At 46.1% G+C, this 25,018-nt stretch overlaps 1 protein-coding gene across 1 annotated transcript in view; it reads right to left on the reverse strand.

Moving 5' to 3' along the window:
* Positions 1-25,018, reverse strand: part of manba (mannosidase, beta A, lysosomal) — a 66,572-nt gene that overhangs the window by 16,028 nt on the left and 25,526 nt on the right. Inside the window, exons 8-12 of the mRNA XM_067994790.1 lie at positions 24,348-24,499; positions 22,942-23,059; positions 20,417-20,503; positions 15,613-15,780; positions 629-847 (exon numbers count right to left, since the gene is read on the reverse strand). Coding sequence (XP_067850891.1) covers positions 629-847; positions 15,613-15,780; positions 20,417-20,503; positions 22,942-23,059; positions 24,348-24,499 — 744 coding nt within the window. The remainder of the gene's footprint in view (positions 1-628; positions 848-15,612; positions 15,781-20,416; positions 20,504-22,941; positions 23,060-24,347; positions 24,500-25,018) is intronic.

Consider the following 25,018-nt stretch of genomic DNA (forward strand, 5'->3'; position numbering starts at 1 on the left):
CTGTGCACCTCAAATTCCCCAATATTCACTCCCTTTGGGAAGTCGCTGCACCTGGAGCATGAAGATGAAAATTTAACCTTAGTCACAGATCATAACACATCCCAGCGACACACAGAACTTCTCAATGTGTGAAGCCAGGTGGTAGTAACATAGAGGTATTGCTTACCAACCTCACAAGGCTCTCATTACATTGCAACACCACAAGTTATAAAACAAACAAGAATGACTATTTCTGTATGTAATGGGACAAAGGTAACTACACATGCAGCATTGAATTACTGACCTTCACCACTAAAGTTAATTTTAGACACCCAAGAACAGCTGATGTGACTGAAACCAGGAGAGGGCGTCTTCTGGTAAATTGTCAAATCAGCAGTCACCCAGAACAATTGCAACATTCAAAACAACTGCGACTTAATAAAAACATTTAACAGTTTCTGCAAAGCAAGTTATCAGTTAATCAGCTGTACGACTGGACTACGCTGCGTGCTGAACATGATTTAATGGGATTATTTTAATTAGTCAAAGGGAACTGACACCATTAACTCATGTGATTTATTTACTTGTCTGGCATTTCCAAACAACAATTTCCAGCTACTGAAAAATAAATAGTTGCACTATTACATACCCTTTCTAAAGTTGAGAGAGATGGCCAAGACTGAAAGCCGTATTCAGATGCAAATCTCGTCTTTGGAAAATGTGTCCAGTCCCAACAGTCGGTTATGTAATTATAATAGTGGGTATCACCATAACGGACATCGTAAGGGTTCTTGGCAACCCACTTCTCCTGAATGGATTCCTCTCCGTTAGTGGGACTTGAAGCAATATAAGGACGAGTCCTGTCCTCCTGGGAACAGATGTTTAAAATATTCGTGAAGCAGTCGCTCTGGGTGAGTCTGTGCTAATCATAAAAATACTGAAATAAAAATAAGGAAATGCTGTAAACACTCAGCAGGTCAGGCAGCATCCGCGGAGTTAAACGTTACAGGTCGATGACCTTTCATCAAGCACTCTCTCCCCACAGGTGCTGCCTGATCTGCTGAGGGTTTCCAGCATTTTCTATTTTTATTTCAGATTTCCACCATCCACAGTATTTTGTTTGTATAAAAATACTGAATATAGTTAAATGGCTGATATTGTCTTTTGGGAGCAAACTCAGTTCCTTATTCAACAAGAAACAGACTGCTGGATAAAGCTGCCAATCACCATTCTGGGGAACAGATTGTGTTGCACCAGATACTCCACCTGTAATACAATCTAGCCGCCCGCAAATTCAACAAGTTTTGCTAACAATATACCGGTAATGAGCAACTGTTGATGCAATGTTGATTAGTCCTTACAAATAGCATGAGATGTTTTGCTTGATTTTCTTACAAGAATGCCTTACTGCTTCCTAGAGTGAGACTGCCAATTTGTGCTGAATCACAGGCAGCGTGGTGCAATGTACCTAAGGCCACTAGAAACAACACTGAGACTAACCCAAACTTATTCCACATAAGACCCTCACAGCAAGTAGCGAAAAGAGATTGTGATCCAATTAGCCTGGGCTGGATTCAAAGCCGGGTCGTAGAGGTGAATGAGCCTTAAACTAACCCATCTCATCTCATTTCTCAGTCACTGTACTCCAAACCCTTCAGTTCTGCTTTCGCAAAGAAGTGCATCTGTGGTAAAAAAAAACATCTGACTGTAAAGTCAGTTTTGATTCTGGAGAAGGCTGTTAAAGAGTCCTTAAAAAGGCATATACATTTCTTGAAGAGTTGCCTATGATGACTCTAAAAGGGGTGCAGGAACAGAGAGATCTGGGGGTTTATATACACAAATCATTGAAAGTGGCAGGGCAGGTTGAGAAAGTGGTTAAAAAAGCACACGGGATCCTGGGCTTTATAACCCGACCAAAGAACACACCCATCAGCTCAACAAACTGATCAAGACCTTCGATCCAGACCTTCAAAGCATCCTACGCACTCTCATCCCACGTACTCCCCGCGTGGGAGACTTCTACTGCCTCCCAAAGATACACAAAGCCAACACACCCGGACGTCCTATCGTATCAGGCAATGGAACCCTGTGTGAGAACCTCTCTGGATACATCGAGGGCATCCTGAAACCCATCATACAGGGAACCCCCAGCTTCTGTCGCGACACTACAGACTTCCTACAAAAAGTAAGTACCCACGGACCAGTTGAACCAGGAACACTTCTCACCACGATGGACGTCTCGGCACTATACACCAGTATCCCCCACGATGACGGCATCGCTGCGACAGCATCAATACTCAACATCAACAACAGCCAATCTCCGGACGCCATCCTACAACTCATCCGCTTCATCCTGGATCACAATGTCTTCACCTTTGATAACCAGTTCTTTACCCAAACACACGGAACAGCCATGGGGACCAAATTCGCACCCCAATACGCCAACATTTCCATGCACAAGTTCGAGCAGGACTTCTTCACTGCACAAGACCTCCAACCAACACTATAAACCAGATACATCGACGACATTTTCTTTCTATGGACCCACGGCAAGGAATCACTAAAGAGACTACACGATAACATCAACAAGTTCCATCCCACCATCAAGCTCACCATGGACTACTCCTCAGAATCAGTTTCTTTCTTGGATACACGAATCTCCATCAAAGACGGGCACCTCAGCACCTCATTCTACCGCAAGCCCACAGACAACCTCACGATGCTCCACTTTTCCAGCTTCCACCCTAACCACGTCAAAGAGGCCATCCCCTATGGACAGGCCCTGCGAATACACAGGGTCTGCTCAGACGAGGAGGAACGTGATGGACACCTACAGACGCTGAAAGACGCCCGAGTAAGAACGGGATATGACGCTCGACTCATCGATCGACAGTTCCGACGGGCCACAGCAAAAAAATCACATAGACCTCCTCAGGAGACTAACACGGGACACAACCAACAGAGTACCCTTTGTTGTCCAGTACTTCCCCGGAGCGGAGAAACTACGCCATGTTCTCCGCAGCCTTCAACATGTCATCAATGACGACGAACACCTCGCTATGGCCATCCCCACACCTCCACTACTCGCCTTTAAACAGCCACCCAACCTCAAACAGACCATCGTTCGCAGCAAATTACCTAGCTTTCAAGAGAACAGCGTCCACGACACCACACAACCCTGCCACAGTAACCTCTGCAAGACATGCCAGATCATCGACACAGATACCACCATCACACGAGAGGACACCACCCACCAGGTGCATGGTTCATACTCCTGTGACTCGGCCAACGTTGTCTACCTCATACGTTGCAGGAAAGGATGCCCCGGAGCATGGTACATTGGCGAGACCATGCAGACGCTGCGACAACGGATGAACGGACACCGCGCAACAATCGCCAAACAGGAGGGTTCCCTCCCAGTCAGGGAACACTTCAGCAGTCATGGACATTCATCCACCGACCTTCGGGTAAGCGTACTCCAAGGCGGCCTTCGAGACACACGACAACGCAAAATCGTCGAGCAGAAATTGATAGCCAAGTTCCGCACCCATGAGGACGGCCTCAACCGGGATCTTGGGTTCATGTCACGCTACACGTTACCCCACCAGCGAACAAATGTTATCTGTTTTTAATATAACGGGTCAGTTGCTGTCTTTTCTATGTTTCTACCTCTCTATCTCTGTTTTTTTTTGTTTTTTGTTTTTTTTTGGTGATTTGTATATTCGGAGACCTTGCAGGTAACACCTGTCTGTCTGCACACTGATTGCCTTGGCAACGGGCAGTTGAAAAAACTGTCTGTAATCACCAAGCATTGTTCTGTGAATTATAAATGCGATTTCATTTCGAGGATTTCATTTCCACATCGTTCACCTGAGGAAGGAGGAAGCCTCCGAAAGCTTGTGAATTTAAAATAAAATTGCTGGACTATAACTTGGCGTTGTAAAATTGTTTACAATTCTCTTTTTTTTGTTTTTGGGGGTTTGTATATTCGGTGGCCTTTTTAGGTGACACCTTTCTGTCTGCTCACTGTGATTGCCTTGGCAACGGGCAGTAATCACCAGGCATTGTTCTGTGATTTTAAAATGCGAAGGATTCGAAAATGTTATTTCCACACCGTTCACCTGAGGAAGGAGGAAGCCTCCGAAAGCTTGTGGGATTAAAAATAAAATTGTTGGACTATAACTTGGTGTTGTAAAATTGTTTACAATTTATAAATAGAGGCACAGAGTACTAAAGTATGGAAGTCAAGATGAACCTTTGTAAAACACTGGTTCGACCACAACTGGAGTATTGTGTCCAGTTCTGGGCACCGCACTTTAGGAAAGATGTGAAGGCCTTAGAGAGGGTGCAGAGGAGATTTACTAGAATGATTCCAGGAATGAGGGACTTCAGTTACGTGGATAGACTGGAGAAGCTGGGGTTGTTCTCCTTGGAACAGAGACGGTTGCGAGGAGATTTGATAGAGGTATTCAAAATCAATTCACCTGAGGAAGGAGGAAGCCTCCGAAAGCTTGTGGATTTTAAAATAAAATTATTGGACTATAACTTGGTGTTGTAAAATTGTTTACAAATGAAGGGTCTAGACAGAGTAGATAGAGAGAAACTGTTCCCATTGGCGGAAGGGTCAAGGACCAGAGGACATAGATTTAAGGTGATTGGCAAAAGAACCAAAGGCAATATGAGGAAAAACTTTTTTACACAGCGAGTGGTTAGGATCTGGAATGCACTGCCCGAGGGGGTGGTGGAGGCAGATTCAATCATGGCCTTCAAAAGTAAACTGGATAAGTACTTGAAAGGAAAAAATTTGCAGGGCTACAGGGATAGGGCGGGAGAGTGGGACTAGCTGGATTGCACTGACAAAGAGCCGGCATGGACTCGATGGGCCGAATGGCCTCCTTCCATGCTGTAACCTATCTATGATTCTATGATAGTGCCGGAGATTTGCTGGTCCTTTTGAAACTGTTCCAGCCCAATAGCTAAGATCTGTAAATCAAGTTAAATGATGGAATAAAATTAAAATGGCAGCAGATACTTGATCAATGTAATACCTGTTAGTGCCATTAAACGTTTCATATGATTATCTACTTCTCTTATCGATGTTTGTATAGATTCATAGAAAAATCGTAGAATCATACAGCACAGAAGGAGGCCACTTGGCCAATCACGCCTGTGTCGGCTCTCTGAAAGAGCTATCCATTAATCACATTCCCCCTTGGCCCTGCAAATTTGTTCTTTTTAAGTACAATTCAAGTCACAAATTGCACCTGTTGCTTCTTGCCAATTAAATCCCACTGCACTCTGTGTAGGATCATGTTAAGCTGGCTCTGTCAGCAAGTACCTTTACTTCCCTCAGATTCTGAGACATTTTGGGGCTATCACTCCTCTGCTTCACACCCTGCGTGTTTCTATTTTTGGGACACAAAGCAGAGGAACACTGGCTGGAGATCTCTGTTACACCAGGTTATTGTTTCCGGGCACAGGATGTGAAGAGGCTGCTTCGTTGCACCTCAAAGAGGCTTTAGAATTTAAATAATACTGTAAGTGAGATCATGCGACATCGTACTGGCCTCCATTTCCAGTGATCATAAATCAGGTCCAGACTGACCCCCATTTAAATGAGGCGCTGAGTTTCATTGCACTGTGTTTCAAACACTGACACATTTAAAGAGACAGACTTCAAGTTAGCGAGAAGTGCATTCATCCATTTTTGGACACTGTGCTGTTACAAATTGTGAGGTTTGCAGGTGCAGTAGCGGTGCCCTGGGGCAAAACTGGTGGACAGCTGTGCAGTTCTTGGATCCCTTTAATAGACTGGGGGGGGGGGGGGGGGGGGGGGAGTCCCATTTGCCAAACCCCTGTGCTATTTTTGGGAGAGGATGAGGGGAACGAAAAACATGCATTTTTGGAAACCTACCCACCATTCCCCTGCTGGATGAATGTATTGGTCCCAGAGGGACCTCCCTGGAACCTCACAAAGGAGCAAAGTCATCACCAGCTTTGACTGACTGGCGAAGTAATCGGAGAGATATGCGACCTGCTGCCACATTCCATGGCACTGCCAATGGTAGGCAAGTTGACCACTGCCCTGAATTTCTTCACGTCGGGGTCTTTCCAGGGGGACCGTTGGGGAGATATGGCCATCAGTCAGTCAGCAATCTATCAATGTATTAAACAAGTCACTGATGCTTTGTTTGCAAAGCACCTACATCCCGTTTCCCATGTATCACAGGGAGCAAGAGCCCCAAGCACGATTCCCCAAAGACCAGGGGATAATAGATGGCACCCACGTAGTCTTGGGTGCTCCGGGTTTGGGGGGGGGGGGGGGGGGAGGGGAGCGGGGAGCTTGGGAAGAGAAGAGCACAAGAATTTTAAATGAGAGGCGGGAGGGATGGAACAACATTGATTACATAAACTTTTCATAAAACAGGTTCATCGCTCCCAGTAACAACAGAAATGTTAATGTACGTTTATTCACCACCGGCGCACCGTGGCTGCAGTGTGCACCATCCACAGGATGCACTGCAGCAACTCGCCAAGGCTTCTTCGACAGCACCTCCCAAACCCGCGACCTCTACCACCTAGAAGGACAAGAGCAGCAGGTACATGGGAACAACACCACCTGCACGTTCCCCTCCAAGTCACACACCATCCTGACTTGGAAATATATCGCCGTTCTTTCATCGTCGCTGGGTCAAAATCCTGGAACTCCCTTCCTAACAGCACTGTGGGAGAACCTTCACCACACGGACTGCAGTGGTTCAAGAAGGCGGCTCACCACCACCTTCTCAAGGGCAATTAGGGATGGGCAATAAATGCCGGCCTCACCAGCAACGCCCACATCCCATGAACGAATAAAAAAAAAAATTCAAAAAGCCAGCACTCTTATGCAAGTTGAATGCTGACTCAGACCTACATTTACATACAGTGATCACAGGACTGTGCAAGTCGCCATTATTCACTTGTGCTTTTTTAAAATTAACCTGCATGAGACCAATCTTCTAAATTAGTGTCAAAAATAATGAGTTTTACTACATTTTGTGCTGTAGAGTGTACTCAGAGCGACAATAGTAACTTCAAAACTTACTCTATGGGCATCCAGACACCAGCAACAAATGGAACTGATGTAGTCAGTATTGATTAGATTCCAATGTGCTCAATCAGGCATGGATGAAGCTTTTACAGACAAAAACAAACAGCAAAGATAGTGCTGTTCCATAAGGAGCCTGTTTCCGAATTCTTTATGCTATTTGATTCCCAGAAAAATAGATACATTGGACTTTAGTTGTGGGTTGATTTTTTTTTGACGGATCCAGTTCCCTGTGAACTCTATTTATAAATCAGAGCTCTCATCTGATCTGACGCCCCAAAGCACCAAACGGTATTACGTCTTGCTTTTTTTTAAAGCTCATGACTGTAACAGAATCACTGTCTATTTTTGGAACATTTCTTAATTCTCAAGGATGTAAAACACAACACAAGGTATACACCTCTCTCATCAACACAAGGTATACACCTCTCTCATCAACACAAGGTATACACCTCTCTCATCAACACAAGGTATACACCTCTCTCATCAACACAAGGTATACACCTCTCTCATCAACACAAGGTATACACCTCTCTCATCAACACAAGGTATACACCTCTCTCATCAACACAAGGTATACACCTCTCTCATCAACACAAGGTATACACCTCTCTCATCAACACAAGGTATACACCTCTCTCATCAACACAAGGTATACACCTCTCTCATCAACACAAGGTATACACCTCTCTCATCAACACAACAAGCAGCCTGTCAAACTGACACTAAATTCTACACATTGCTGTAGTTGTGTAACATCACAACCACATTGCAAACTGAAGGCTTGTCTTTATCCTGTGTATTAATTCGGGTAACTGAATAAGTAACAACCTGTTTTGCTGAAGAATACTTGTTTAGTTGTACTGACCCCCAATCCTCAACAGGTGCTTCATGTTAAGATGATGTTTGGCACATATCAAATTGTAGTACAGTAACATGATAGTCACTCAAGAATACACAGGGTTAAATTATTTATTTTTATTTAGAGTGGCTCATTGCTTTGGCAATCGTTGTTACTTAAGTTTACTGCATTATTTTATATTTATTATATAGAAATTTACAGCACAGAAACAGGCCATTCGGCCCAACTGGTCTATGCCGGTGTTTATGCTCCACACGAGCCTCCTCCCTCCTACTTCATCTCACCCTATCAGCATATCCTTCTATTCCTTTCTCCCTCATGTACTTATCTAGCTTCCCCTTAAATGTAGAGGGAGGAATTTTAGAATCATAGAAATTTATGGCACAGAAAGAGGCCATTCAACCCATCGTGTCTGTGCTGTCCGAAAAAGAGCTATCCAGCCTGATCCCACTTTCCAGCACTTGGTCCGTAGCCCTGTAGGTTACGGCACTTCAAGGGCACATCCAAGTACTTTTTAAATGAGTTGAGGGTTTCTGCCTCTCCCACTCTTTCAGGCAGTGAGTTCCAGACTCCCACCACCCTCTGGGTGAAAAAATTTCTCCTCAGCTCCCCTCTAATCCTTCTACCAATTACTTTAAATCTATGCCCCCTGGTTATTGACCTCTCTGCTAAAGGAAATAGGTCCTTTCCATCCATTCTATCTAGGCCCCTCATAATTTTATACACCTCAATTAAATCTCCCCTCAGCCTCCTCTGTTCCAAAGAAAACAACCCCAGCCTATCCAATCTTTCCTCAGGTAAAATTCTCTAGTCCTAGCAACATCCTCGGAAATCTCCTATTGGTGTGTTGAGTTCACAATAACCGATTCAGGACAATAATGGCTGGTGACGCCTTTCATTCTGAAATGTAAAATTACATCACATACATTGTTAAAAACAATGTATGACTAAGGAAAGTGTAGACACATCTAATCCATTCTTGTGAAACTCACCATTAACACAAATAATGTTAGCCGGAAAACAGACCCCGACAGTTGTGAACATAAGAAATAGGAGCAGGAGTAGGCCAGTCGGCCCCTCAAGCCTGCTCCGCCATTCAATAAGATCATGGCTGATCTGATCCTAACCTCAAATCTAAATTCATGTCCAATTTCCTGCCCGCTCCCCGTAACCCCTAATTCCCTTTACTTCTAGGAAACTGTCTATTTAAACATAAAATTACATTAAAATCTTTGAACCAACAAAGTGGAACTCTCCCCAATCATTCAGGTTGCCTGCCTAATTCTGTCGAGCTTCATTTTTCTGAATTCGGGCCCCAGTTGAGAGTTGAATTCTCCCTCTATTGCTTTTATAGTGAGGTAGATTTTTGAGCATCAAACCTAAACTCGTTACTGCTTTCAACTTCTGTATCCTGGCTTCATGCACTGATTCATTAAAAATCCTGCTGGTCGCATTGAAATTGGCTACTCAGGGAAGGAAACTTCTTTCTAATACCCAGTTCTCAATTTGAACCACTGCCCCTTGGACAATGTGGCAGCCTCAGTGCTGGCTAGCGGCTGTCTGAAGACAGAAAAATATTGAAGGTCCCTGCAACCATAGTCAATGGTCAGGAGCAGCAGAAGGAGAGAGAAAAATAAGGAATGAAACTGGAAACATATTAACAGCAACGTGTAAACGATGCTAAGCTGGGAGAGGAGCAGCGAGGAGGACAGAATGGGAACCAGATCAAGGGGAGCAGGGAACACCATGTCAGGCAGGTTGGTAAGAAAACACAACAGCGAGATTGCGGGGAAGTAAACTGGCAGCAGCAAAACGGAAAAAAATGCAAAGGACTGTGATAGGTTGTAGTTGTTCAGAGGACAGAGCCTCAAGCCCTGCATGTCACTGTTATTTCTGCACCTTCCTCCAGCCCCACACCCCTCCCTATCTCTGTAACCTCCTCCAGCCCCACAACCCTCCCCATCTCTGTAACCCCCTCCAGCCCCACACCCCTTCCTATCTCTGTAACCTCCTCCAGCCCCACACCCCTCCCTATCTCTGTAACCTCCTCGAGCACCACACCCCTCCCTATCTCTGTAACCTCCTCCAGCCCCACAACCCTCCCCATCTCTGTACCTTCCTCCAGCCCTACACCCCTCCCTATCTCTGTAACCTCCTCCAGCCCCACAACCCTCCCTATCTCTGTACCTTCCTCCAGCCCGACACCCCTCCCTATCTCTGTAACCTCCTCCAGCCCCACACCCCTCCCTATCTCTGTAACCTCCTCCAGCCCCACACCCCTCCCTATCTCTGTAACCCCCTCCAGCCCTACAACCCTCCCTATCTCTGTACCTTCCTCCAGCCCGACACCCCTCCCTATCTCTGTAACCTCCTCCAGCCCCACACCCCTCCCTATCTCTGTAACCTCCTCCAGCCCCACACCCCTCCCTATCTCTGTAACCCCCTCCAGCCCTACAACCCTCCCTATCTCTGTACCTTCCTCCAGCCCTACACCCCTCCCTATCTCTGTAACCTCCTCCAGCCCCACACCCCTCCCTATCTCTGTAACCTCCTCCAGCCCCACACCCCTCCCTATCTCTGTACCTTCCTCCAGCCCCACACCCCTCCCTATCTCTGTAACCTCCTCAAGCCCCACAACCCTCCCTATCTCTGTACCTTCCTCCAGCCCCACACCCCTCCCTATCTCTGTAACCTCCTCAAGCCCCACAACCCTCCCTATCTCTGTACCTTCCTCCAGCCCCACACCCCTCCCTATCTCTGTAACCTCCTCCAGCCCCACACCCCTCCCTATCTCTGTACCTTCCTCCAGCCCCACACCCCTCCCTATCTCTGTAACCTCCTCCAGCCCTACAACCCTCCCTATCTCTGTAACCTCCTCCAGCCCTACACCCCTCCCTATATCTGTAACCCCCTCCAGCCCCACACCCCTCCCTATCTCTGTAACCTCCTCCAGCCCCACACCCCTCCCAATCTCTGAAACCTCCTCCAGCCCTACACCCCTCCCTATCTCTGTAACCTCCTCCAGCCCTACACCCCTCCCTATCTCTGTAACCTCCTCTAGCCCTACAACCCTCCCTATCTCTGTAACCTCCTCCAGCCCCACACCCCTCCCTATCTCTGTAACCCCCTCCAGCCCCACACCCCTCCCTATCTCTGTAACCCCCTCCAGCCCTACACCCCTCCCTATCTCTGTACCTTCCTCCAGCCCCACAACCCTCCCTATCTCTGTAACCTCCTCCTGCCCCACATCCCTCCCTATCTCTGTACCTTCCTCCAGCCCCACACCCCTCCCTATCTCTGAAACCGCCTCCAGCCCTACACCCCTCCCTATCTGTGTAACCTCCTCTAGCCCTACAACCCTCCCTATCTCTGTAACCCCCTCCAGCCCTACACCCCTCCCTATCTCTGTACCTTTCTCCAGCCCCACAACCCTCCCTATCTCTGTAACCTCCTCCAGCCCTACACCCCTCCCTATCTCTGCAACCTCCTCCAGCCCCACAACCCTCCCTATCTCTGTAACCTCCTCCAGCCCCACAACCCTCCCTATCTCTGTAACCTCCTCCAGCCCCACAACCCTCCCTATCTCTGTAACCTCCTCCAGCCCTACACCCCTCCCTATCTCTGCAACCTCCTCCAGCCCCACAACCCTCCCTATCTCTGTAACCTCCTCCAGCCCCACAACCCTCCCTATCTCTGTAACCTCCTCCAGCCCGACACCCCTCCCTATCTCTGTAACCTCCTCCAGCCCTACACCCCTCCCTTTCTCTGTAACCTCCTCCAGCCCCACACCCCTCCCTATCTCTGTAACCTCCTCCAGCCCCACAACCCTCCCTATTTCTGTACCTTCCTCCAGCCCCACACCCCTCCCTATCTCTGTAACCTCCTCCAGCACCACATCCCTCCCTATCTCTGTAACCCCCTCCAGCCCTACACCCCTCCCTATCTCTGTACCTTCCTCCAGCCCCACACCCCTCCCTATCTCTGTAACCTCCTCCAGCCCTACACCCCTCCCTATCTCTGTAACCTCCTCCAGCCCCACAACCCCTCCCGATTTCTGTAACCTCCTCCAGCCCCACAACCCCTCCCTATCTCTGTAACCTCCTCCAGCCCCACAACCCCTCCCTATCTCTGTAACCTCCTCCAGCACCACATCCCTCCCTATCTCTGTAACCTCCTCCAGCCCTACACCCCTCCCTATCTCTGTAACCTCCTCCAGCCCCACAACCCCTCCCGATTTCTGTAACCTCCTCCAGCCCGACACCCCTCCCTATCTCTGTAACCTCCTCCAGCCCCACAACCCCTCCCTATCTCTGTAACCTCCTCCAGCCCTACACCCCTCCCTATCTCTGTAACCTCCTCCAGCCCCACACCCCTCACTATCTCTGTACCTTCCTCCTGCCCCACAACCCTCCCTATCTCTGAAACCTCCTCCAGCCCCACATCCCTCCCTATCTCTGTAACCTCCTCCAGCCCCACACCCCTTCCTATCTCTGTAACCTCCTCCAGCCCTACACCCCTCCCTATCTCTGTAACCCCCTCCAGCCCTACACCCCTCCCTATCTCTGTAACCCCCTCCAGCCCTACACCCCTCCCTATCTCTGTAACCTCCTCCAGCCCTACGCCCCTCCCTATCTCTGTAACCTCCTCCAGCCCCACAACCCTTCCCATCTCTGTAACCTCCTCCAGCCCTACACCCCTCCCTATCTCTGTAACCTCCTCCAGCCCTACCCCCCTCCCTATCTCTGTAACCTCCTCCAGCCCCACAACCCTCCCTATCTCTGTAACCCCCTTCCAGCCCTACCCCCCTCCCTATCTCTGTGACCTCCTCCAGCCCCACAACCCTCCCTATCTCTGTAACCTCCTCCAGCCCGACACCCCTCCCTTTCTCTGTAACCTCCTCCAGCCCTACACCCCTCCCTTTCTCTGTAACCTCCTCCAGCCCCACACCCCTCCCTATCTCTGTAACCTCCTCCAGCCCCACAACCCTCCCTATTTCTGTACCTTCCTCCAGCCCCACACCCCTCCCTATCTCTGTAACCTCCTCCAGCACCACATCCCTCCCTATCTCTGTAACCCCCTCCAGCCCTACACCCCTCCCTATCTCTGTACCTTCCTCCAGCCCCACACCCCTCCCTATCTCTGTAACCTCCTCCAGCACCACATCCCTCCCTATCTCTGTAACCCCCTCCAGCCCTACACCCCTCCCTATCTCTGTAACCTCCTCAAGCCCCACAACCCCTCCCTATTTCTGTAACCTCCTCCAGCCCTACACCCCTCCCTATCTCTGTAACCTCCTCCAGCCCTACACCCCTCCCTATCTCTGTAACCTCCTCCAGCCCCACAACCCCTCCCTATCTCTGTGACCTCCTCCAGCCCCACAACCCTCCCTATCTCTGTAACCTCCTCCAGCCCTACACCCCTCCCTATCTCTGTAACCTCCTCCAGCCCCACACCCCTCACTATCTCTGTACCTTCCTCCTGCCCCACAACCCTCCCTATCTCTGAAACCTCCTCCAGCCCCACATCCCTCCCTATCTCTGTAACCTCCTCCAGCCCCACACCCCTTCCTATCTCTGTAACCTCCTCCAGCCCTACACCCCTCCCTATCTCTGTAACCTCCTCCAGCCCTACACCCCTCCCTATCTCTGTACCTTCCTCCTGCCCCACAACCCTCCCTATCTCTGAAACCTCCTCCAGCCCCACATCCCTCCCTATCTCTGTAACCTCCTCCAGCCCCACACCCCTTCCTATCTCTGTAACCTCCTCCAGCCCTACACCCCTCCCTATCTCTGTAACCTCCTCCAGCCCTACCCCCCTCCCTATCTCTGTAACCTCCTCCAGCCCCACAACCCTCCCTATCTCTGTAACCCCCTTCCAGCCCTACACCCCTCCCTATCTCTGTAACCTCCTCCAGCCCCACAACCCTCCCTATCTCTGTAACCCCCTCCAGCCCGACACCCCTCCCTTTCTCTGTAACCTCCTCCTGCGCCACACCCCTTCCTATCTCTGTAACCTCCTCCAGCCCTACACCCCTCCCTTTCTCTGTAACCTCCTCCAGCCCTACACCCCTCCCTATCTCTGTAACCTCCTACAGCCCCACACCCCTCCCTATCTCTGTAACCTCCTCCAGCCCCACAACCCTCCCTATCTCTGTAACCCCCTCCAGCCCTACACCCCTCCCTATCTCTGTACCCTCCTCTAGCCCCACAACCCCTCCCTATTTCTGTAACCTCCTCCAGCCCTACACCCCTCCCTATCTCTGTAACCTCCTCCAGCCCCACAACCCTCCCTATCTCTGTAACCTCCTCCAGCCCTACACCCCTCCCTATCTCTGTAACCTCCTCCAGCCCCACAACCCTCCCTATCTCTGTAACCCCCTCCAGCCCTACACCCCTCCCTATCTCTGTACCCTCCTCTAGCCCCACAACCCCTCCCTATCTCTGTAACCTCCTCCAGCCCTACGCCCCTCCCTATCTCTGTAACCTCCTCCAGCCCTACGCCCCTCCCTATCTCTGTAACCTCCTCCAGCCCCACAACCCTCCCTATCTCTGTAACCTCCTCCAGCCCTACACCCCTCCCTATCTCTGTAACCTCCTCCAGCCCCACACCCCTCCCTATCTCTGTAACCTCCTCCAGCCCTACACCCCTCCCTATCTCTGTACCTTCCTCCTGCCCCACAACCCTCCCTATCTCTGTAACCTCCTCCAGCCCCACAACCCTCCCTATCTCTGTAACCTCCTCCAGCCCTACACCCCTCCCTATCTCTGTAACCTCCTCCAGCCCTACACCCCTCCCTATCTCTGTAACCTCCTCCAACCCTACCCCCCTCCCTATCTCTGTAACCCTCTCCAGCCCTACATCCCTCCCTATCTCTGTAACCCCCTCCAGCCCTACACCCCTCCCCATCTCTGTAACCTCCTCCAGCCCTACACCCCTCCCTATCTCTGTAACCTCCTCCAGCCCTACACCCCTCCCTATCTCTGTAACCTCCTCCAGCCCTACATCCCTCCCTATCTCTAACCTCCTCCAGCCCTACCCCCCTCCCTATCTCTGTAACCTCCTCCAGCCCTACACCCCTCCCTATCTCTGTAACCTCCTCCAGCCCTACACCCCTCCCTATCTCTGTAACCTCCGCCAATTCTGGCCTCTTGCGCATCCCCGATTTTAATCGCTCCACCATTGGCGGCCGTGCCTTCAGCTGCCTAGCCCCTAAGATCTGGAATTCCCTCCCTAAACCTCTCTGCCCCTCTCTCCTCCTTTAAAACGCTCCTTAAAACCTACTTCTTTGACCAAGCTTAACTAAACAAGTCATACTAGTCAGTTTAAACACTATAGGGTAGATTTTGCTCGTTTGCACTTAATAGACAGAAGATCCTAGCAGGGGGAGCTCTACTCATCTGCCCGCCTAATATACACTCTGGTGACTGTACAAATCCGTAACATCTACCCTCAAATCTATTCCTAAAACGCTCTGAACATATTACCCAGAAGGTACTTACTTAAATTATGAAATATACAAGTGTTCTACAAACCACTCCTCCTCCTCATATTTTCAGATCTTCAGAAATGTTATATAAACGATCCTTCAGATTTCATTGACTTTTTACAATTGTCAGTCAAAATTTCCTGACAATGCTGAGTGTAACTGCCTAAACTTTATTTGATACTTGAACTAGTTGCTTACCTCAAGTACTATTTCTCTAATATTATTAACATAGAGATGTACATAATCATCCAAGTACAGAGTTATGTTTGATGATGGAATATGGAACCAGTTTAATGCAAGTGCAGCCTCATTTTCATTGTTTCCACTCCAAATTATGATGGACGGGTGGGATTTTAGTCGACGGATCTGAAGGCAAAAAAGAAGCAAAATTTACTTAAACTAATCTAGCAAAAGACATTTGTGGAGACTGACACCTAACAGAATTACAGGGCTGCAAACATAACAGATACAAAGAAGTGACCACCAATAAACAGCAAATTTAACAAACTGGAAGATCCACTCTTGATGCTTTTGGACATTTAGCTGGAAGGGAGGGCAGGGTCTCTGCAGAGGGGTGAAGAGATTATTGGATCTCATGTTAAAGAAGAACATTACAACGTGTGAACAGAAACCAATGTAAACTGTTGTACATAATGGGTCAACAATTCAGAGCAGATGGACCAAGGGATGGTATTGGTAAAGCTGAAAACCTGTACAGTACTAGAACACTCGGGCTGTCCTGCAATATGCCACTATAAACGAAGGCACGTCCTGTTGCTTGTACCATATTTAAAACTCAAGAATCACATGATAAAAGGACAATTATACACTTTGCAGCTGCTGTTGAAGCAGATTTGCTCTTCCAACATTACGGGTAGTCGTGGATGTGCTCTCCAAGACTGTCACTCCACTAAACATCAGGGCGAGTGTGCTCATGATTTCCAGATATGCACTCCCTGCAGGAAAGGCTCTGCACTGGGTGTGGGGAGGGGGTCACATTCATAAAATGTACCCTCCTAAGTCTATTTTTACTCTTCAGTTGGCAGAACATATCATCAGTCTTTCAGACATAGACTTTTCTTGGCAACATACATAACAGCAACATAACAACACCAACCTGCATTTATTCAGTGCCTTTAACACAGAAAAATCTCCCATGGCATTTCATTGAGGCACAAGGCAAAATAACTGGATGCCAAGCCCAATAAGGAGATTAGATTGGGGGAGGTGCCAAAAGCTTGGTCAAAAGGGTGGGTTTTCAAGATGTCTTAAAGGAGGAGAGGGAGGTGGAGAATCACAGGGGTTTAGGGAGGGAATTCCAGAAAGTGGGGCCAAGGAACAAAGACATAGCTGACATTGGCGGGGCAAAGGGAAAGAGCAATGCCGCAGAGGAACAGAGGGGCTGGAGGGCTGGAGGTGGTTACAGAGCGAGGGAGGAGCAATTAAACACAATAATGCCAATTTTAAGTTTGAAGCACTGGGAGACCACAAGCTAATGTTGGTCGGTGAGGATGAGGTGATGGGTGAACTTAACTTGGGTTGAGTTAGGATACGGGCATCAGAGTCTTGGATGAGCTGAAGTTTATGGAGGGTAGAGGATGGGGGTTGGGAAGCCGGCCAGGAGAGCATTGGAATAATAGTCTGGAGGTGAAAAAGGCACGAATGAGGATTTCAGTGGCAGATGGGCTGAGGTGGATGATTTTACAGAGATGAAAGTAGGCAGTCTTTGTGATGGAAAGCATACGGGGTCAAAAAGGACGCTTAGATTGCAAACAGTCTGGTTCAGCCTGAGACAGTTGCCAGGGAGGGGGTGGAGAAGGTAATGAGGGTACGGAGTTTGTGACGATGGCCAAAGATAATGGCTTTAGTGCTCCCAATTTTAGCTGAAGAAACTTGCAGCTCATCCAAGATGGGGTGTCTGACAAACGTCTGACAGCACACAGATGTCCAAGGGTGATGAAAGCCAATGAAGATGTAGAGCTGGGTGTCATTGGTGTACATGCGGAAGGTGACCCCATGTCTGCAGATGACATCACCAAGGGGCAGCATGTAGATGAGGAATGGGGGGGGGGGGGGGGGGGGGGAAGCGAAGGATGGGTCTTTGAAAGACTCCAGGGGTGACAGTGCAGGGGATTGGGAAGACATTCATTGCCTGAGATGCACCTACTACAATCAGATAGGCGAGAGTGAAGACAATGAAGATAGTCCTACTGAGCTACACAACAGAGGAGAGGCGTTGGAGGGAGATGGTGCAGTCAACTGTGTCACAGTCTGCAGAGCGGTCGAAGGCGGCAAGGAGGGACAAAACATTGTACTCCCCCGAGAATCGAAGATTAAGAGGTGATCACATTGAGGTGTTTGAGATGATTAAAGGATTTGATAGGGTAGATAGAGAGAAACTATTTCCTCTGGTGGGGGGAGTCCAGAACAAGGGGGCATAACCTTAAAATTAGAGCCAGGCCGTTCAGGGGTGATGTCAGGAAGCACTTCTTCACACAAAGGGGAGTGGAAATCTGGAACTCTCTCCCCCCAAAAAGCTGTTGAGGCTGGGGGTCAATTGAAAATTTCAAAACTAAGGTTGATCGATTTTTGTTGGGTAAGGGTATTAAGGGTTAAAGAACCGAGGCGGGCAGATGGAGTTAAGATACGGATCAGCCATGATCTAATTGAATGACGGAACAGGCTCGAGGGGCTGAATGGCCTCCTCCTGGTGCATTGTTCCTAGTCAGTCACAGAGAATTCCTTTCGTGACTTTGTTAGGGCCGTTTCAAATGTTAAGGGAAGGGTAGAAACCTGATTGGATCCAACAGATTGCAGAAGAGATGGGCACAGATCTGGGAGGTGAGAACACATTTGAGGAGTCTGCACAACTCTACACTCAGGATAAGGTTAATGTAACATGATAGGCTCTACTCAATGTCAGTGAAGTGAAAAACAGATCTACACGCTGGGTATAAAAAGACTTTACAACTGCCTTTTAGATCAACAGTGAGAGAGAGAGAAAAACAAAGAACAAACTTGCATCTACAAAGTGTCTTTGCCATCCCGAAAGGACTTTACAACCAATGGATTACTATTAAAACAAAGTCACTTTGTTGTTATGCAGCAATATATGACAGCCAATTTACACACAGCAAGATCTCACAAATAGCAAATGAATGAATAGCCAGATAATCTGTTTTGGTGGTCTCGATTGAGGATAGAGTGTTGGTCAGGACATCGGGAAACTTCCTGCTCTTCCTCAAACAGTGCTGTGGGAATGGTCGATGAGGCTTTGGAAGGTCGACTAGTACAATGGGCCGGATTTTGCTCTGAACGGAGCCTGCCGCTCGTTAGACTTCCACTTGCTCATAGACTTCTCACAGGCTTGTACATAGCAAGTTCCTCCCAAGGGGCCCTCAATCCAGTACGGCCCCAGACTCCCCGGCCCCCGACTCCCCGGCATTTGGGACCTGTACGAACGGGGCAAGCAACTGTGTATCCCCTTAACCAATCAGAGTGAAGCATGTTAATAAGCAATGCAGAGACTGAACCAGGAAGTGTAAGTTAGAACAGTGAATTCAATGTCAATAAGTTAAAGAAAGTGAAATAGAGGGTAAGAAATATTGGAGATAAAAAAGGAAAGAAAAAGTTAAAAAATTAAAATGTTAAATTTTTTTATGTCCAACAACAATTAAAATCTAAAGGAATGAGACTCCACACTTGTAAAAGTTAATTTTCAGTGCCAGAGAGTTGTTTGGCCGTCATTGAGACGTTCCACACTGTTAAAAAGGTGCTCAGACTTAAAAAAACTTGACGTATCTTTTTCTGGCGCGATTAGTTCGTTTCCATCGGGGGAGGGGGTAGAGGAACTTCACGTCGTTCCGTTCACTTTAGCGGTGAGTCAGCCGGCGAGATGCCGTTCTCGCAGGATTTACGGAGAAACAGGGCATCTGGTACAGCCACTTCCGGATTTCCGCATTTAACTGCGTAGGTTGAGTCACCGGAAGCTGCTGTCCGATTTGCACTGAAATAACCGTGAGCCCCGTTAGTCTCACCATTATTTTCGGAGCAAAATCCGGCCCAATGTATTTTTTCCCGCACCTCTCATGGTAAATTTACGGCATTTATTACAGTCTACCGGACAAAGAAGTGAGCACAGCCCCAGGTGACAGTAACAGGGCCTCACTCCACAAGAATGATGCGCTGCTCACTAAAATTTAGAAGGGACGGAGGAACTTGCAAAGAGAAAATGATCGAATGCAAAAGTACACAAAAATTTGTAGAAAAAAAGTGATAATAAGTGAACTAGCAATGAAACAAGTCATCATGTAATAATAAATGGAATCTAACAGGATCATAGACTTTAGAAGCAGACAATTTATTAGCCAGCCAACCGCATATTTTGGGGAATTGTGTCCCTCATTGGCAGTGCATACTCAGAGAATCAGTCCCTAGTGTAAATGTTACACCATCATATATTGGTTGTTAATCAAAGCTCTGTAACTATTGTGGAGTAATTAATACATTGGTGCATCTTATCAAGATCTTATGGCCAGTGGAATTTATCGTATTATCAAAATTAGAGCTAAAAAGCCAACAGTATTAAAATAATTTACGGGTTCAGGCCATGTCACAGATTTCTTTAACTTCACCCTTGCCTCGAATTGTTTTGTCTTCTTGCCCATTGGGTTTACTTCCTTCTGCCTGCCCATCACTATACCTGGTGCATGATAAAGCTGCTTTCACTTTGCTATGCTCTATACAGTTATTATACCCAATTTATTTTTCTATAAATGGTATAAATAATTAAAAGGCATTTATACAAACATATGCTGAACGTTTTAATATTAAAAGGTCACATAAAAGCAATCATTTAAAAATCTAGAAGTACATCACAAAAATTCTTTAAATGTAGTAACATATGTGTAACATACAGAAATACATTAACATCACCACATGCTTTTAAAAACTTATTAAATTAGAAGTGATGGATTTCTTATCTGAATTTGAATCCACTTACCTGATGGGTAATTTCTGCCTTTACTGAATTAACAAAGCTGTTGTCAATGGGGTAAAGTGCACAGGCAAACATAAAATCTTGCCAAATCTGAAAAATGGGGACACACAAGATGTTTCATTACCAAAAAGCAAACTACTGGTAAGGGTTTACCTTTATTGTCTTTTGTTGTCAAACACAGCTCTGGTTATGCATTGCAGTAACACAACTGTGTTATTCAATCAGCAATTTCTCAGCCAGCTTGTTAAGAATGCTGCTGAATCATTATGTAATAGTTAGTAATGGGCAAGTACAAAACACTGTTTAATAGTTCACCAGCGAGGAGCATCAGTATTTATTTTTGGTTTGAAACCTTCCAAATAAAAGAGAATTTGTGGGGTAGAAGGACATGAGCTCAATATGTGGATCATCAGTTTCAATTAAAGAATGAGGGAGACCATATCAACAGCAATTAATCAATCCTCCTCATTTGCTTATCCTTCACACAGTAGAAAAATGTCCCAACAGTTCAAAAATAAAAATGGTTGAGATGTAATCAGATTTTAAAGCCTGCCTATGAATACATCCTCTTTTGAGAATAGAAAGACTTATATTTGCATAGTATCTGATGTTTCTCAGAAATTTTTCTCAAAGTACTACAATTGAATTACTGTGAAGTGCAGAAACTGTTATGACAATAGCCATTTTGTTTCCAGCAACATCCCACAAACACCAATAAAGTGAGTGATGTTGGTTGAGGGAGAAATGTTAGGGGAACTCCTCTGCTCTTCCTCAAGTAACGGCAAGGGGTCCTTAATACCTTCCTGAACCGCCTAAAGAATCATTTGAAGAGCAGCATGTCTGACAGTGCAGCACTCCCTCGGTACTACACTAGAGTGTCACTCTAGATTCCGTGCTCAAGTCTTGGGGTGGATCTTAAACCCACAACCTTCTGACTCGGAGGGAGAATGCTATCGACTGAGCAAGGCTGACACTAACAGACCTATAAAGGAAGACAGTGCTTGATTAAGAGAGTTATGGTGAATGGGGGAAATGTAGAGGATATGTAGTACATGGACTTTCAGAAAGCCTTTGACAAACTACCATAATATTGGAGAAAATTTAAGGGGTATGGTATTAGCAGAAGGTAGAAGGGTAGTTATTGGATTAAAAACTGGTTGAAAGAGAGTAAAGAGAGAGTAGGAGTTAAGGGCAGTTTCTCAGAGTGTTTGGAAGTGGGTATCGATATCCCACAGGGTTCTGTTCTGGAACTGCTTCTGTTCACTGTGTACATCAATGGTTTGGATATAGGGCTCGAGTGAGTAGTGTCCAAGTTTGCAAATGATATTAAAATAGGAGGCAGAGTAAATAATTCTGAGGGCCAGAGGAAGCAGCAAAGGGAGATTGATAAGACGGCGGAAAGGGGACAAAGTGACAGATGGAATTCAACGTCAGTGAATGCGAGGTGGTACATTTTGGTTAAAAAAAGTATTGATACTTTGAAAGGGGGAAGGCTGAGCGATGTGGAGGAGGAGAGAGCTTCAGGATCACAAGACATTAATAGCCCCTCAAGTGGACAAAAAAAGCTAATGGAATACTGAGTTTGATGGCAAGGGGTATAGGATCTAAGTGCCGAGATGTAATGGTGAATCTGTATAAAACCTTGGTAAGGCAGCAGCTGGGGTAGTGCACAAGGAAATACCAATGGGAAGAAGGACTTGAAAAATTGGTGCTGTTTTTGTTGGAACATTGGAGATTAAAGTGGCCTAGAACAAGGGGGCAAGTTAAAACGGAAGAGATTCAGAACAGAGAAAAGGGAAACTTTTTTTTTAAACACAGAGTTGTAGGCACTATCGGAGTTTGTAATTGAAGCAGAGACCAGGTCAGCATTTCAGATTAGGTTAGATAGGTGGTTGAAGGAAAGAGGGATTAAGGGATATGGGAGCAAGGTGAACACATGGAATTACTACTATTGCTTGTGGGAGATTAAATGCCAACACAGACTGGTTGGCATTCCATATTGTAATTTCTATGTAACACTCAGCAAAGTGATAGGATTTACTCCACGATCAAGTCTAATTCAAGATATGACACGGTCATTGTTCTGGTAGAATGAGACATCTCACCAAGAAACTCTCAAACCGTGGTAGGTCGAGAACAGCCTAGATTATTTTAAGATAATTGGCAAAAAATATCCAGGGAGGAAATTAGGAGAAAATTATTTACACAGCAAGTTATTATGATCTGGAATGCGCTGCCTGAAAGGGCGGTGGAAGCAGATTCAATAATAACTTCAAAAGGGAATTGGATAAATACTTGAAAAGGCCATTTCAACCCACCACGGCTATGGGGACAGAGCAGGGAGTGGGATTAATTGTATAGCTCTTTCAAAGAGCTGGTACAGGCACAATGGGCTGAATGGCCTTCTCCTGTGCTGTAATGATTCTAGTGAGTAGCTGCTTGGAGATTGTTCGAAGGATTTCCTGAGGTTCTTGGTCCTTTATACATATAAACAAAATCCATCAACTTTCTCCTTTTTAATTTCTTACCATAATTCCCAATTCATCGCACAGATTATAAAATTCATCTTGTTCGTACACTCCTCCGCCCCAGACCCTCAATGTATTCATATTGGCATCAACCGTTGACTGCAACAAGTTTTGCAAACTGTTAATCACACAAGCAAGTAAGTGTTAGCATGTGGTAAGTAACGCGGCATAAATAGAACTGTGGTGCAAATCGAAGAAAATGAACACTAGGCCCTAAACAGTACATTAACATCAGCTACTGTGAATAATTCTGCAAGTTTAGAACTCGTGATCTAATGTAACTGTTTGTTAAGGCCTCAACATCCAGCAAAATCCAGCTCGAACAGTAGAATACTCGAAAAGGAGAAATTTGCAGAGCTATGGGAAGAGAGTAGGGGGAATGAAACTAATTGGATAGCTCTTTCAAAGAGTCGGCACAGACACAATGGGCCAAATGGCCTCCTTCTTTGCTGTATGATTCTATGAATTACCAAGAATTAGCTGGTACCTCATTTGTTGGAACACAAATCGGAAAGTCACGGGCAGTAAGCCTGCGGTTTTTCAATACACACACGGCATGAGAGACACTCATAGAATCTACTCCCAGATTACAATCTCGATCATAAACGTAGAAGTATTTTCTGCTGGCAATCAGCTGATCCATGTCTAATTTTAACAATTTTTCTTACTGAATTAAAAAACCAGAGAATTCCTCATTTTCGACATTCAAATCAAACTATGGAACTTAACACTTAAGTTATTTTGTCTAATAATTTAGCACAGATCCAAACTGGGTGTCAGACTTCACATTAAAATAGTGATCCTTTTTTTAATTTAAGGTTTAATGTGTTGCGGTAGAATCAATAGACAAGCAGTGACTAGTATAGAGATTTAAAGCTGGCAGTGAGCACTCTTGTTCATTGCAATTCTTACAATAGAGACAACATTTGAAAGGTCAGTCTTTGCATAAAGGCTTTTCAGCAAAGGTCACCCCTTTGAAAGTCTGCGGAAATTACTGTTTGATTGTTTGAAATGTCTTCTATCTGTGTACAAGAATTTCAGGCTTGTAAATCGGTATTTCATGATTGTAATGGCCCCAAGGTTTAGGAAATCGATGCAAAGCATATTTTGACCAGAGTTGTTCTTCCTCATATATGTGGAAGACATTTTCACAAATCCAAGATAACGTGATAATAAAACTTTACATTATAGCTTTTTTATAATGTTTCCTTCATCACAACAGTGACTACACTTCAAAAGTACTTCATTGGCTGTAAAGCGCTTGGGGATGTCCTGAGGTGGTGAAAGGCACAATATAAATGCAAATTCTTTCTTTTATTTATCAGACTTCATTATTTTGTGTACTGATGTTACGATGTATAAATTAGACTGCAGTTAATGTACGTCGTGAAGTTTTCAAAACTTACACATCAAATGTCACTCTGTCCAGAAAGGCATCTGCAGGGATCCAGTTTGAACCTTTGATGAATATTGGGAGTCCATTAATCTTAAAATAAAAGCTTAGTCCAGGAGACCCTGGTATAGGTTCTTGTACCAGCTCCACTGTCCTAAAATAGACCTTTGGAAAACATGAGATCGTAAAATTTTAACCTGGTAGGAAAAAGGGAATAAAATAACCGACATACATATTGGAATATATATAACTTATTGTGATTTCAAGATTAAATTAATTCAGATTTGAAAACAATGTTTTATATACCTACAAGATACAATAGGGAATCCTGAATCTCCAGAGAGTGATAATTCAAATCCTAGCCATGAGTTACTGGAATATGATTGTACTCTACTGGTTCACAAACAGACCTCCTTGATGGCAGAATGCTCTAATATCTATGAGGAATGCAGCAAGAATTGTATGTATCGTAACATAGCCACTAAAGCACACCTCTTGATATGAAGCAAAGTTATTGCTGACTAGTTTACATCTTAAACTCTCCTGCTTGCTTAGCTGAGGTAAGGCAGCATTAAGGTAAACACTAGAACTGGGAATTGTTACCTTTTATTCTTGAAGGAAAGGAAATTAAAAAGTTAAGACAGATTTTTCTTTTAAAATATAATTATCAGTGACCAAAAATAT

The sequence above is a fragment of the Heptranchias perlo genome, chromosome 1 (assembly GCF_035084215.1).
Source record: "Heptranchias perlo isolate sHepPer1 chromosome 1, sHepPer1.hap1, whole genome shotgun sequence".
Taxonomy (NCBI): Eukaryota; Metazoa; Chordata; class Chondrichthyes; order Hexanchiformes; family Hexanchidae; genus Heptranchias; species Heptranchias perlo.